Source organism: Sprattus sprattus (assembly GCF_963457725.1).
Source record: "Sprattus sprattus genome assembly, chromosome: 2".
NCBI lineage: Eukaryota > Metazoa > Chordata > Actinopteri > Clupeiformes > Clupeidae > Sprattus > Sprattus sprattus.
Genome location: NC_137921.1, coordinates 48813771 through 48828770, shown reverse-complemented (window position 1 = coordinate 48828770; position 15000 = coordinate 48813771). Strand labels below are relative to the sequence as shown.

General features: G+C 50.1%; 1 protein-coding gene across 1 annotated transcript in view; it reads right to left on the bottom strand.

The window, feature by feature from the left end:
• Positions 1–15000, bottom strand: part of hmcn1 (hemicentin 1) — a gene marked incomplete at its 5' end in the record, with an annotated part of 108321 nt that overhangs the window by 16172 nt on the left and 77149 nt on the right. The window contains 29 exons of the mRNA XM_080860265.1: positions 1–50; positions 284–365; positions 739–929; positions 1125–1259; positions 1575–1788; positions 4835–5025; positions 5542–5811; positions 6146–6280; positions 6431–6568; positions 7397–7504; positions 7802–7966; positions 8152–8273; positions 8382–8541; positions 8829–8956; positions 9147–9291; positions 9647–9788; positions 10016–10152; positions 10616–10697; positions 10885–11081; positions 11460–11738; positions 11860–11957; positions 12320–12503; positions 12782–12906; positions 13084–13243; positions 13462–13611; positions 13869–14000; positions 14173–14254; positions 14475–14677; positions 14851–14964. The exon at positions 1–50 is cut by the window's left edge and continues 220 nt beyond it. Of these exons, the coding sequence (XP_080716391.1) occupies positions 1–50; positions 284–365; positions 739–929; positions 1125–1259; positions 1575–1788; positions 4835–5025; positions 5542–5811; positions 6146–6280; positions 6431–6568; positions 7397–7504; positions 7802–7966; positions 8152–8273; positions 8382–8541; positions 8829–8956; positions 9147–9291; positions 9647–9788; positions 10016–10152; positions 10616–10697; positions 10885–11081; positions 11460–11738; positions 11860–11957; positions 12320–12503; positions 12782–12906; positions 13084–13243; positions 13462–13611; positions 13869–14000; positions 14173–14254; positions 14475–14677; positions 14851–14964 (4319 nt within the window). The remainder of the gene's footprint in view (positions 51–283; positions 366–738; positions 930–1124; positions 1260–1574; positions 1789–4834; positions 5026–5541; positions 5812–6145; positions 6281–6430; positions 6569–7396; positions 7505–7801; positions 7967–8151; positions 8274–8381; positions 8542–8828; positions 8957–9146; positions 9292–9646; positions 9789–10015; positions 10153–10615; positions 10698–10884; positions 11082–11459; positions 11739–11859; positions 11958–12319; positions 12504–12781; positions 12907–13083; positions 13244–13461; positions 13612–13868; positions 14001–14172; positions 14255–14474; positions 14678–14850; positions 14965–15000) is intronic.

The following is a 15000-nucleotide window of genomic DNA, read 5'->3' as shown; positions in this document are numbered from 1 at the left end:
ACCAGCGTCCACCACAGTCTCCACCGGCTCCACCGTGATAGTAGGAGCACCTGAAGAGGAGGAGGAGAGAAGGAAGGAGAGAACAGTGGAAAAAAGAACCAGGAAAAATAAAGAGGGGAGAATAGAATGAGGTGATGGGTGGGAAAAGAGGGGAGGGGAGGGGAGATGAGAGGAGAGAGAACAACAGAAGAGGAAAGGAGTTGATGTTATCATCATGTGGGTTTCCTGATCAAGCACTGAATTGTGTGACTCTTGATGCCGGTCAGAGGCCTGTCAGTCTTACTCTGCAGGGTGAGCGTCACACTCCTCTCCACCAACCCTGCGTCGTTGGTGGCCACACACATGTAACTGCCAGCGTCCTCACCCTGGCAAAAGAGAAGAATTAGACAAACTCAGTCTCAGTAAGGACTACAGACAGGCACAGTTACAACAAAGCAGTAAAGGTTGGGAGGTTGCTAGTTCGATTCCCTACTCCTCCTTGCCAAGTGTCTAAGTGTCCTTGAGCAAGAAACTGAACCCCTAACTGCTCCTGATGTATTAATGCAAAATTCCTTGTAAGTCACTTTGGATAAAAGTGTGTGCTAAATGACTAAATGTAAATATAAGCTGCAATGGTTGTGTGGGGTTTTATTTTTTACAGTTGGTATCATTAAACAGAGGCTGGACTAATTCCATCATGTCTGCTATAGATTGTTAGATTGGGGTACCACTGGTGTCGTCATGGGATCGGAGCATTACCACGGTGCCGTAGATGGCAAGCGAGCCGTTGTGCAGCTGGCGGATGCGGTTGCTAATGGGGATGTTAACTCCCTTCTTGCTCCACTGGATGGTGGGCGGGGGGTCGCCCCGCACTTCACAGTTCAGGATAGCGTTCCCGCCCAGGGGCTCGATGCGGTTGGAGTGACTGTCTCCATCTATGATTGGAGGCTCTGAGGGAAGGAGAAGGGAGGGAGGTCGGCAGTGGTCAAAGGCCACACAGCAGTCAGAGAGGCCATGAGACCTGATGGATTAGAGTCTGATCCAAATACTATTGATTTTATTCAGTTTATCAAGATTTCCCCCGATTTAATAGTAATACATTTAAACTTTGACACAGTATTCATACCAAAGGAAGAGACCCTTACCTTTTACATACACAAAGCCCAGAGATTTGATGGAGCCCACAGCGTTCTCAGCCACACAAGAGTATGTGCCAGAGTCATCCTTGCTAACCCACTCAATCACCAGCTCACTGTGGCCATTCACATGGTCAAATTGAGCTAGGGACACACACATTTGCACACACACACACACACACACACACACACACACACACACACACACACACACACAGACACACAGACACACACATGTATGAGTTGTACTATCCCAATACTGAGGATTTGTCAGAAATGTCTTTGAAATACGGGGTGCATTATGCTGGATTGGTTGGATTAAGGTTATTAGTTGGGACAGGATTACGGTTATAGCACACAACTGGAATAATGCCTGTGCTTAAAACATTGGGAATAGGTTCGTCCTGTCCTAAGGCACTGGGTCGGATTAGGTTCATGGTGTTTGTCTGAGGCACACACCTGGGATGATGTTGTTGTTGAAGGTCCAGGTGATTTTAGGTGCGGGGATGCCAGTGGCCCCACAGGCCAGCAGGAGGCGCTCTCCCTTGTTGAGCGAGACGTCTCCCAGCAGCTCAGTGAACTCAGGGTGGGTCTGAACAGACAGAGTGACCGTTTGACTGTCCTGGCCCACAGAGTTTGTGGCGATGCAGGTGTAACTCCCAGAATCTTCAGGCTGCAGTGACAGAGAGAGAGTGAAAGAGAGAGAGAGAGATAGAGAGAGAAAGAGAGAAAGAAAGTGTGAATAATTGTTTTCCATTTTTTTTTTTCAAGTTTATGGGAAATCAAGATATTTGTCCCATTACTTGCAAAGAGGAAACATCTCCCTGTCAGGACTTTGGGCGACGATTGCCGTAATTTGGCACTTTGACGGCATCTAGTGGCCAAAAGGACATTTTACTTTATGTTTGTGTTCACATGTGCCTTTGTTTCTCGTTATGTGCCCTCACCTGTTCCCAATTGTGTGCCCTCATCTGTTTCCCATTGTGTGCCCTCCTCTAACTATGTGCCCTCACCTTTAAATACCTGGTTAGTTTCCCTGCTCTGTCTCTGGTCGTTGTATTGTCTTTGTTCCCCATGGTTGAGAGAAGTGCTCTCAAGCGCCATAGTTTTGTCGTGCTCTCAAGCACATTGTTTTGTAGTGCTCTCAAGCACATTAGTAGTATTTAGTTTATGGCCTTTTGCCCTGTTCTTGATTTTCTGCGTTTTTGTAGTTTCTCCTGTCGAGGAATCTTTTGTGTTTTTGAAAATAAAAAGAAGCTAAACTCAAAACGACATCCTGCAACTGGGTCCTCTCATTAGCTCACCTGGCTAAGACGCTGGTTCACAAACCTAGCTACTTGGGTTCAATCCCCGAGAAGAGCCCCTGACAGAACGACCAGAGCAGCATGGACCCAGCAGGTGTTCAACAGCGAAGAGCTCGCCAGAAGAGAGTTCTCACTCGCCGGCAAGATGCCGCAAAGGAGGGTCCTGAATGCTCCAGTTTCGAGGCATTTCGGGCATTGATGCTGCAGGCTTTCGACCTGGACAGCTCTGAAGCCTCCAGTCAGAGGATCGTCCAGAGCCAGGAGAATCCGAGGCTGCAGCAGAAGCACCAGACTCAGTTCGCCATTGCCTCTGCTCTGGAGGGAGAGGCAGCTTCTACTCCAGCTCAGATGATGACAGCCGCTGTTCCCACAGCAGCCGCTGTCGCCAGTGTCTCTCCAGCACCTCCTGGAACCCCCTCACCAGTGCCAGCACCCCGGCGTTTCCCTGTGCCAGCACCCCGGCGTTTCCCTGTGCCAGTGCCTGTCCCTCGCCGGGCTCCAGTTCCAGCACCCCGGCGTACCCCTGCTCCACAGAGTACTGCAGTTCCTCGACCTCCCTGCTCCTATGGTTCCGGTGGTCGCCAGCCCGGAGGTCGCAAGCCCAGAAGCCCCCAGCCTGAGTGAACCAGGGCCCCCAGCTGCTGCCGTTCCAGAGGCACCCAGCCTGGATGCAGCAGTCCTGGAGACCCCTAGCCTGAGTGAACCAGGCTCCCCAGCTGCTGCAGTTCCAGAGGCACCCAGCCTGGATGCAGCAGTCCTGGAGACCGCCAGCCCCGGCGAAGAAGGCAGCCCCGATGCCGCCAGCCCCAGCTACTCGGGTTCAATCCCCGAGAAAAGCCCTGACAGAGTGTGTGTGCGTGTGTGTGTGTGGCTGTGTCTGTGTGCATCTTTTTCTGTGTCTTACAGTTGTGTGTACGTGTATAACACTCACACACACATACACGTGCATACAAAGTGTGTGCTTCTGTGAATATGTGCCTGGGTGAACCTGGCAGCCCGACTGCTGCCAGCCCGAGCGAACCAGGCAGCCCGAATGCTGCCAACCCGAGCGAACCAGGCAGCCCGAATGCTGCCAGCCCGAGCGAACCAGGCAGCTCGAATGCTGCCACCCCGAGCGAACCAGGCAGCCTTGCCCCCGTCTCCTCTGTCCTAGGTTCCACTGTCCCAGTATCCAGTGCTGCCAGCTCCAGTGAACCTGGCTGTCCCGGTGCCGAGTCAACCCCAGCCACTGGTCCTGCAACCTCAGCCACTGGTCCTGCAACCCCAGCCACCGCAGGTGCTACAACCCTGACCTCATCCTCTGACGGGGTCTTCCAGTTCCTGGCCAAGGAGAGGCATCTTGGTCTCCTCAGCTCCATCAAGGCTTCCAGTCGCCTGCCAGACCGTTTGCCTCGTCCTGGTCGTCCACCCGACAAGACTCTGCCTCGCTGTGGCCTTCCGCCCAGCCGGCCACCAGACACACTGCCTCGATGTGGACGCCCGCACGGCCGCCCACCAGACACTTTGCCCTTGCTTGGCCGCCCGCCCGGCCGCCAACCAGACACTCTGACCCTGCTGAGTCCCCGCCGTCCTGGCTCCTTACCCTGGACCCCCTCCACCCACCCGGTATGGACTTTTTGAGTTTTCTTTGGGTCGTCTGGAAGCCGACCCTTAGAGGGGGGGTTCTGTCAGGACTTTGGGCGACGATTGCCGTAATTTGGCACTTTGACGGCATCTAGTGGCCAAAAGGACATTTTACTTTATGTTTGTGTTCACATGTGCCTTTGTTTCTCGTTATGTGCCCTCACCTGTTCCCAATTGTGTGCCCTCACCTGTTTCCCATTGTGTGCCCTCCTCTAACTATGTGCCCTCACCTTTAAATACCTGGTTAGTTTCCCTGCTCTGTCTCTGGTCGTTGTATTGTCTTTGTTCCCCATGGTTGAGAGAAGTGCTCTCAAGCGCCATAGTTTTGTTGTGCTCTCAAGCACATTGTTTTGTAGTGCTCTCAAGCACATTAGTAGTATTTAGTTTATGGCCTTTTGCCCTGTTCTTGATTTTCTGCGTTTTTGTAGTTTCTCCTGTCGAGGAATCTTTTGTGTTTTTGAAAATAAAAAGAAGCTAAACTCAAAACGACATCCTGCAACTGGGTCCTCTCATTAGCTCACCTGGCTAAGACGCTGGTTCACAAACCTAGCTACTTGGGTTCAATCCCCGAGAAGAGCCCCTGACACTCCCTTGGCCAAAGCTGTGTTCTGTGGAGGACCCACCTCACATCTCAACTGAGGAACTGCTACCGCTGTTTGTCTTTGTTAAAATGCAGCAGACTTGACCCCCATGGCAGTCCGTTACTCTAAGCTACTGATTCTTCTCTGTTCAGTACTTACGACCAACTCCACCCCTCACCTGTGAAGCACCTAACATCAGAGTCTGCCTCACCTGAGCGGAGTCGATGGCCAGCTCTCCAGAGGGCAGGATGGTGTACTCCCCAGCGCTGTCACTGAGGGTGGTGCCGTCCTTCTCCCAAACCAGGCTGGGTTGGGGCACCCCCTCCGCCACGCATGGCAGCTGCACCGAGGAGTGCTCTACCACCCACTGCTCCCGCTCCTCCTCACGGATGGATGGAGGAACTGGGAGGAGGAGGAGAGAGGAGAGAGAAGAGAGGAGACGGTTCAGGTGACTCTCTTACACATGTGTTTATTCTATGTAACAATCAATTAATCAATCAATCTTTGCAATGAATACGTTTAAGTACGATTTGAATACATTAACATTTGCACTTATACTTTTCGTAACGATGAGCCATCACTTCAGATGAGTATGTGCTCTGACTGCCATGCCATCGAGCCTGGCTCTTTGGCATTGTGGTCAGAGTGCATGTTTGGCATGTCAAGTCCAGGTAGGGTGACTACGCTCTCCCTTTGCTACACTTTAACATTCTATCTGAATAGCTCCAACATCTCTCACTCATGTAAACTGTTGGTTCAACAATGAAATGAATGATGACAGTCATATTCCCATAAATGTTCTTAGTCCTTCACGCTTCCACTCCTTTCATCACTCTTTCACTCATCACAAAGAATTTGACAGGCTTCATTTGGTCTTTTTTAATGTTATTCTAAGCCCTCGCCCTCTCCCAGACTCACTCTGGATGGTGAGGCTCATGTCGAGGCTGGCAGTGCCGGCCACGTTGGCAGCGCTGCAGGTGTATTTGCCTGTGTCTCCTGGCTGGGCGAAGGCGATGTGCAGGGCGCCCGAGCTGAGGACCCTCACCCGCACCGACTCCTCCACTGGCTTCCCATCTCGATGCCAGCTCACGGTGGGGGCAGGATGCCCATCTACCTGGCACTGGAGAGTCACCGCTGTGTCCATGGCGACTGTGTAGCTTTTACTGTCAGAGCTTATCACCGGGGGAACTGTGGACAGAAAGAAGGTGTGAGGATGAGGGTGTGTGGGTGTGTGTTGATGTGTGCAACTGAAAGAGAATGCATGTGTACTTATTTACAAGTATGCGAGCATACATTTGTATTAGATCTACGGGTATACGGGTGTGTGTGTGTGTGTGTGCAGAGATGCAGAGACGTGGAGCTGGTTAAACTCAAAACATTTCACATGTGTCTGTGTCTGTGTCTGGGTCTGGGTCTGCGTGTGTTATGGTGGGGGTGTATGTCCATGACTGATGTTTGTGAAAGGAGAGAGGTCTGTCTGTGTGTACGGAGCATATGCAGGAGTACAGGTCTCCCTCCACACCTTGTACTCTGAGTTTGGTCTTGCCCAGAGCAGTGCCCGCTGGGTTCTGTGCCACACACATGTATGTGCCCGTGTCCTCTGCCCGAGCACGAGAGATCTGCAGCCCACCACTGGGCAGAACTGAGAAGCCCCCTCCTAGTGTAGAGAAGAAGTAAAGACATTATCACTGAGGTACATAACTCACACACAAACACACACACATAATACAAAAAAATACATATATAAGTCTTAGTCAGATGTATATATACAATTAAACAAAATTTGTGAACACGCACAGACACACACCTGTAGTGAGGATGTTGATGCCCTCTTTCTGCCAGCTGATGGTGGGTCGTGGGGTGCCCTGGGCTTTGCAGGGCAGGGTGATTGGGTTGTTCAGGATCACATCCAGGGAGGGGGGGTGCGTCTGGATCACTGGAGGCTCTGAGGGGTGGGTTGTGAGGGGACACATTCACTCATCCACTCTCCATGAAACTACATCTCTCAGAGAACATTTCCCAGGACAATCATTTTCACATAGCAGGCAACTTCCGGAGACCAGAGTAATTTCCTTGAGAACAGAGCAACAGACTCTTCAGCATCATTTACACAACTAATACACTCCATCATACTCCAGCTAGGGTGACCGGGTGGCCCACGCTGCCTTGTACTGCACAGCAGTTTGACCCTTTTGACCATTTGTCCCACATCCCGTGGACTGAGATAATGTCCCGAATTTTCATTGGTTATTTGGTTATTCATTTGTCGGAAACAAGAACACTCGGGCGGGGAAAAGAACGCACCCGTGTGTTCTTGTTTCCGACAAATGAATAACCAAATAACCAATGGAAATTCTGCCATAGCTTCTACTCTATTTAATAGCGCTATATCAAAAGCAGCAACATGGCTCAAACAAATGCAATATAGCCAAGCTTTTCTAAAAGCCTGGCTTTTATCCAGTGGTTGAGAAGGGAGAGGTGCAGGAGGTCATCATGAGGCTGTGACGGCTGTCAGTCAGACTGTGCAGAGGTGGGGCCGGTAAACTCCTCTGCTACATCACGAACACCAAACTTACACAGGCAGAATACACGTTTCTTATTCTTATATTATATCTAGGTTTTAGGCCACCTCTCAGCATTAGTAACAAGTCCCACATTGGTCTGTTTGCATCTGGTCACCCTAATTCAAATCCGTCATTGAGGGAGTCAGCTAAAACCAAGCCATGTATGGTGGGCGTGAGTGTGTCCTCTGAGAATGGGCGTGGCCTCTTACCCTGCACACTGAGGTGGACGTGGCGATGGGCGGAGCCAGCGGCGTTCCTGGCTATGCAGGAGTAGCGGCCAGAGTGGCTGAGTTCAGCAGAGGAGATCTGAAGTGGACCTGAGAGAGGCCAAGGGACAAATGTTAATCAGTCAGTGGCAGTCAGATTACACACAGATCCTCTAACGTGGTGAGCTTGCAGTATATCAGTGTATGTGAATGTAAACACTACTGGGGAGGAATATGTTGCACAGTGTGAGTTCATACGTGTGTTTGTTTGTGTGTGAACATGGGCATGCAGCATCATAATCATGGGGGATCAGCTGTATTGACAGCCTGTTTTCTCTTTCACTTAGGTTGGGAGATTTGGTATACACGTCTGTCGGTGTGCACCTAACGCCCGTGTGTGAGGCTCACCAGAGGGGAGGATGCTGTAGCCCTGTCCGTTACTGGGGAGGCGCAGGCCATCTTTGGTCCAATGCACAAGGGGCTCAGGCACTCCAGATGCAGTGCACCCGATCACCACCGGAGACAGTCTGTTCACCACTAGTTCTGTGGCCTCATCCGCAATTGAAGGAGGAACTGCAGAAGAACACACAGGAAGTGGAAAAGGGGAGAAAAGGAAACATGACCATAGAACAGCAGAGAGTTATAACAAAAAAGTGAAATAAGTCAATTAAAACTAAATTTTTCCATTCCAGAATTAAAAGGTTCATTTTCCAAAAACATCTGTGCATACTGTGCACAGTGTAGGTGTGTAGACTCACCCTGAACAGTGAGTGTGATGGTTCTGTTGTCCTGTCCAGCCTCATTGGTCACCACACACTCGTACACGCCCGTGTCCTCTACCGTGGGCGCTATGACGACGAGCGACCCTGACGACAACAACCTGTGGAGGTCATCACAGAGGAGATCCGCTCTTAACTCAGGCACAAACCCTCCTAACACGCCCTGTGTGTGACTACTCTGTGTGAAGACAGAGATGCCATAGACTCACCTGTACATGTTCTGGTTGTGGTCGGTGTGGAGGGGTCGGCCGTTGCGGGCCCAGGAGACTGTGGGTTTGGGGATGCCAGTGGCTTCACATGAGAGAGTGGTCTGAACATTCACTGTCACTGTGATGTTATTCCGTGAGGTCCAAGCAATGGTTGGGGGAACTGCAGGACACACACACACACACACACACACACACACACACACACACACACACACACACACACACACACACACACACACACACACACACACACACACACACACACACACACACACACACACACACACACACACACAAACACACACACACATACATTTTAAGACTGGGGGTATTGGGCGTGTATGGTGAGTGTGTTTCACTGAACGCTCATGCATGTGTACACTGTTCACTGTGCATCATGCTTGTGAGGGTGTATACATGATGTACACATTGCATAGGATGACGCACCATACACCTGTAGGTCCACTCTTCTGCGCTGGGTGCCTGCCTGGTTAGTTGCCATGCACAGGTAGCGGCCTGTATCTGTCACCTGAGCAGAGCTGATGCGCAACGAGCCGTCACCTCCAAATGTGTACCTGTGAGTGTATAAGTGTGTGTGTAAGTGTGTGTGTGTGCGGAAAAAAACATAAATGACTCAAATATTTACAAAAAAGATTAAATATACAGAACAATCCATGAGCAAGGGATGTCAGAAGTGTGTTTAAGTATTAATTACAGAGTGAGATAATGTGTGTATGTGTGTGCGTGTGTGTGATATCTGTCTACCTTGGATTGCTGTTGGCTAAGATGGCTCCATGCTTTCTCCAGGTGATACGAGGGGTTGGAACTCCACTCACCACACACTCAAGCAGCACAGGCTGGGTCACATGCACTGACACCGACTCAGGGCCTGACTTTATGGTGGGGGCCACTGTAGACACACACACACACACACACATTAAACACACACACACACACACACACACATACACATTTGACACACACACGCACGCACACACACATGTACACAGACAAAGTCACACACACACACTGAAGCACACACACACACACATTAAACACGCTCAGTGTAATCACATTCCATTATTGAACACATTCATCATACACACATAATACACTGATACTACCATGATTTATTAACAATAACACAAGAGTGGCTTTGCTTTCATGTAGCTAAACTCTTTCCCTTTACACTGGCCCATCCATGTTTACACACACACACACACACAAACACACACACGCACACACACACACACACACACACGCACCGTTCACAGCAAGGTTGAACTGCCGTCTTGTCTCCCCAGCCACGTTGCTGGCCACACAGGTGTACTGGGCAGCATCAGGCAGGTTAGCGTTGTTTATCTGCAGGTAGCGGCCTCCAGAGAGAATACGCACACGTGGAGACACCTAGACACACACGCACACACACACACACACACACACACACACACACACACACACACACACACACACACACACACACACACACACACACACACACACGCACACACACACACCATATGTAATTGTGATAGAAAGGCACTTATTTTAGAGCATGTGAATCTACCTATTGAATTGGTACAGTAACATTTAGCCCTGTTGTGTATGTGTTTGTGAGTGTGTGGTTTGTGTACCTGCAGAGGGGCCCCATCCTTAAGCCAGGTCAGGGTAGGGGGAGGGACCGCGTCTGACTTGCACTCCAGTGTCACCTGTCGGTTCTGCAGCACTGACACGTTCTGTGGGGTGCTCTCTCCAGCGATGTTTGGTGGCACTGACACATCATCATCATCATCATCATCATCATCATCATCATCATCATCATCATCATCACCATCACCAACACCATCATCACAACCATCACCATCAGACATAATCATCATTAAATAATACTTTGCTGCCAAATTTGCACAATAACCGCCCTCACTGTTACTGTTGAAAACAACCTACTGATATTTCTTCCTGTAATACTCAGATCTAGAAACACTCCACAGCACAGATTTTCCATTTTCTTGCTCTAAAATAGTTAACAACAAATCAACAGCAAAACTTTCTGCTGTACCTCAGCAGAAGGTCATCAGAAAGCCTCTTCTCTGTCCCCATTAAGACGCTAACATTAGCAAACAACACACATTCACCAACCAACACTCATTCACCCACGCCTCCCCCCACCAATACACACGCACAGACCAGTAAATTAATGGCTCAAGGGTTAAAGTAACTCAGCTCAGACTTACCATGGACTCTCACCAGAAACTCCCGATCATCATCTCCAGCAGGACTGGTGGCCAGACATGTGTACCGCCCTGTGTCCTCCACCTGCGAGTGTGTGACAGACGGCACTGAATATATGCAGCACATCTCGACTACACCTCTGTGTTGGTTTCTCCTGAGTCTGCTTTCATGAATGTGTGATTACAGTAACATGCCTGCTTGTTATTACCAGTATGTGCATCTGCATGCATGTGTGTGTGTGTGTGTCTGTGTGTTTTACATGTCGCCTGACCTGAGCAGAGGCCACCCTCAGCATCTCTCCTCCTCTGAGAAGGCGGGCGGCATCGGTCTGAGGCAGGGGTCTGCCGTCCTTCATCCAGGTGATGGTGGGGGGAGGCACCCCGTCTGCCTCACACAGCAGCTCCAGCACGTGGCTCACCACCACCGACACCTCAGTGGGCACGCCCGCGCCCCGGATCTGAGGAGGAGCTGTTGGGAGAGGAGGAGAAGAGAGGGAAAGAGTGTGAGAACCGGCAAATAAAAGCACCAGGGACAGAACGTTTAAGTCAAATTGTGTATGCTTCTTTCCCTGTGCCCCGAGGGACAAATGTTAGGGGGATTGTTTTTATATCTTTGGGACATCCAAACATCTCTTCACATCCCTTCATTTTGGATTTTAAATCTTCAAATCGTTAGTGTCTATCATTGCCTCAGTCCTGTTTTTGTCACATAGGTATGTGTGTGTTTTTCTAACTAGATAAATCTATTTTGCATCTGGGATCAGCACATGTGTACTGATTTTGTGTATGGTTGTCTTTGTGAAAATGTGACTCTCTGTACATGAGATTGTATCTTTGTACACCTCACCCAGTACTTTAAGATTGTAGTGCCTGCTGGCCTCTCCAGCCTGGTTGGCTGCCGTGCAGGTGTAGCGCCCCGTGTGGCTGACGTTGGCACTGCGGATGTGGAGCGTGGAGCCCTGGTTGGGCAGACTGAGGTGGGCATCTGGCTGCACTGTCACCTCCTCCCTCTGCCACTTCAGAGTGGGTGGGGGTGTCCCATCCGCAACACAAGACAGGGTCACCTGGCTACCTGCTGCCACGGTGATATCCTCCACACTGCCTGCTCCTTCTAGGGTAGGAGGAACTGGGGAAGGACAGGGGATCACATTGCTGTGACATCACAATGGGCTTGAATATAGACAGGCAATGAAAAAGCCACCCCTGTTACACAAATGAGTGCCATAGTGACCGGGGTCCACACTCACCATACACCTGCAGGTTGAAGTGTTTGTTGTCCACACCCGCCCTGTTGGAGGCCACACACGTGTAGCTGCCACCGTCTGCCACCTGAGCACGGGCAATGCTAAAAGACACACGCAGACAGACACACCAAACATCACACACTGCATATATCAAGAGCAAAGAGGGGGAACACAGTTAGATGTATGATGTGTAACACACATTTCACACATTAAAATCATTCTCTTGTTATGATCATCAGCCTCATACAGAGAGGTTTGGCCTATCAATGATTCCACTTCCTGTTTTTGTACGGACGCTTCCTGTATGGCTTTTGGCTAGAGTCTCTGTTACAGATCACTGTTCTTTAGAGAGCAGATGGAAACAGACTCTCCAAGCATGAGTTCAGTTGCTACATCTTCTCTCCCTGTCCTGAGGAAGTGACCCTCAGTGACCTGCGACCCTCTGCCCCTGCCCCTGACCTACCGGAGGACCTGTCCGGCCGAGAGCAGGCGTGTGTGTGAGGAGATGGGCAGCGGGAGGCCGTTCTTCAGCCAGTTGAGCTGCGGGGGAGGGGAGCCCACCGCCACACACTCCACAGTCACGGAGCTGTCCAGCACCGCTGTCAGATCCACCGGAGAACCGCCGTTATCCTGAATCATAGGAGGGACTGAGAGAGAGAGGTAAGGGGGGATGAGAAGAATACATGGGGAGAGAGACAGTGATGGAGAGGGGAGGGGAAAGAGAGGAAGGACAAGATGAGGGAGAGGCAGAAAAAGGGCAGAGAAATGGAATGGTCAGTTGATATGAGCACTTTGGCTCCCGCAAGTCTGCTGATATGTGTTTGATAGTTTGCATCTGAGAGTAAGAGACAGACAGTAAGAGAAAGAGGTAATATAAATATATCTATATACAGTATACTGTATATATACAGTAGTGAGCCCTCACCATAAACGTTGAGGTTGAAGATGCGGTCCTCCTCCCCTGCTTTGTTGGAGGCCACACAGGTGTATTTACCCCCATCTGAGGGCTGAGCTCGAGTTACTGTCAGAGTGCTGTTGTCTGGGCTCATCCTGTTTACACACACACACACACACACACACACACACATTTATTTACACCCACACATCTGTCATAACTGGTCTGAACCAAAGAGATGCACACATCAACTTGTATACCAACACACACACACACACACACACACACACACACACACACACACAGACACACACACACACACAAACACACACCTGATGTTCTTCAGGTCTTCTCGGGTCAAGGCTTTTCCTTCCTTCAGCCACTGGACTATGGGAGGTGGAGTTCCTATTGCTCGACACACCAGCTGCACGCTGTCATTCAGCAGCACACCAACTTCACTCGGCATATCAGAGCCCACTATGCTGGGTGGAACTGCGAAGAACAGCCAATCAGATACACAGACAGTTACAGACAGAAATCTGGAAAGGTCAGTAAGTGAGATATTAAGTATTAGGGTGCATTAATGAGGGAATGGCGTGTGCATATTGTGAGTGTGTGAGTGTGTGTGTGTGTGTGTGTGTGTGTGTGTGTGTGTGTGTGTGTGTGTGTGTGTGTGTGTGTGGTTTTCATTGATTATGTGCATCCCCTACCTTGTATGGTGAGATGGTAGGTCTTGCGGGCTTTGCCCTCAAGGTTAGATGCCAGGCAGGTGTATGTGCCCGAGTCTGACAGCTGGGAGCGGGCGATCTGCAGCTTACCGCCCCCGGACACGATGTGCATCTCCAGAGAGTCTGAGTTCTCTGGCCAGGGACAGAAAGAGTGAAATACATGAGTCAACCTGACCGTGAAGCAGCATGATGCATGGACATACATGACACAACAGAGTGTATATGTTGGAAGTGATTATAGAAGGTTACGTGTGAGAGATATTATCATATAGGAACATTTCTGAGTGTGTAGAAGGAGTGAGGGGGGGGGGGGGTCTGTTCTTAAGAAGTGTATAGGAGACCGGTGTGTGTGTGTGAAGATAAACAACACAAACACATTGCAGGCTCACCTATGGGTCGTCCGTTCTTGAGCCAGGTGAGGTTGGGCGGGGGGATGCCGGAGGCGTCACAGGAGAAGGTGACGGGGTTACTGATGGTCTCTACCACACGCTCCACGGCAGGTCCATCTATACTGGGGGGAACTGGACACACAAATCACACGAGTCACAAATACACACACACATGCACACACACACACATTATTTTTGCATATCTGTATGTATTCCATGGGTACTGTGCAAAGAACTAAACATAACCAAACTGGTCACCGAAACTTACCCCATGAGGGAGCCAATAGCAGACCAGCTAACTTACCGTAGATGTTGAGGTGGAAGTTCTTGTCCATCTGTCCAGCCACATTGGAGGCTTTACACACATACTGGCCAGTGTCTGACACCTGAGAAGACAACATAACAGGTACTCAGGGCCGATACTAGGAAGGAAGCTAGACCTACAGGCAAAAGGAAGTTAGACCTACAGGCAAAAGGATTTTGAAATAAACAGGAAAGAGGTCGTTCTTAATTTTACACAAAAATTTTAGGAGCTAACCACAAAACATTTCTAAATATTCCCAAATCCCTCAATCCTCTGCATGGAGTTTGCCAAAGGACACTTACCTCTGCCCCTTTCAGCTCCAGCCTCTGTCCGTCGGCGAGGATGCGCAGGTTGGCTGTCTCGGCAACGGGCCGTCCGTTCTTGTACCAGGTGATGGTGGGTGGCGGGACGGCATTGGACTCACACTCTAGAGTGACAGAGTTCCCCACACGCACACTCACCGAAACGGGAGATTCCCCACTGCTGTCCCTGATACTGGGGGGGACTGAAGGGGGGTGGAGAGGAGGGGTAAGGAGGCTGACATGCACATCTACAACTTATATATACGTATTATAATAATAATAATATCTCAGACCCTATATTCCTCTCATTTATAATACACATAAAAGCAGCCTTTCCCTACTTATAGTCACACTGAAAGCATACACACACACACACCGAATACAGTGAGGTGTATGAGTTTCTGAGCCTCTCCTGCAGGGTTGATGGCCACACAGCTGTACTTTCCCCCATCAGACATCTTCACCCTCAGGATCTGCAGCGTCCGGCCTCCTGCAGATACACAGATAACAATTGTGTGTGTGTGTG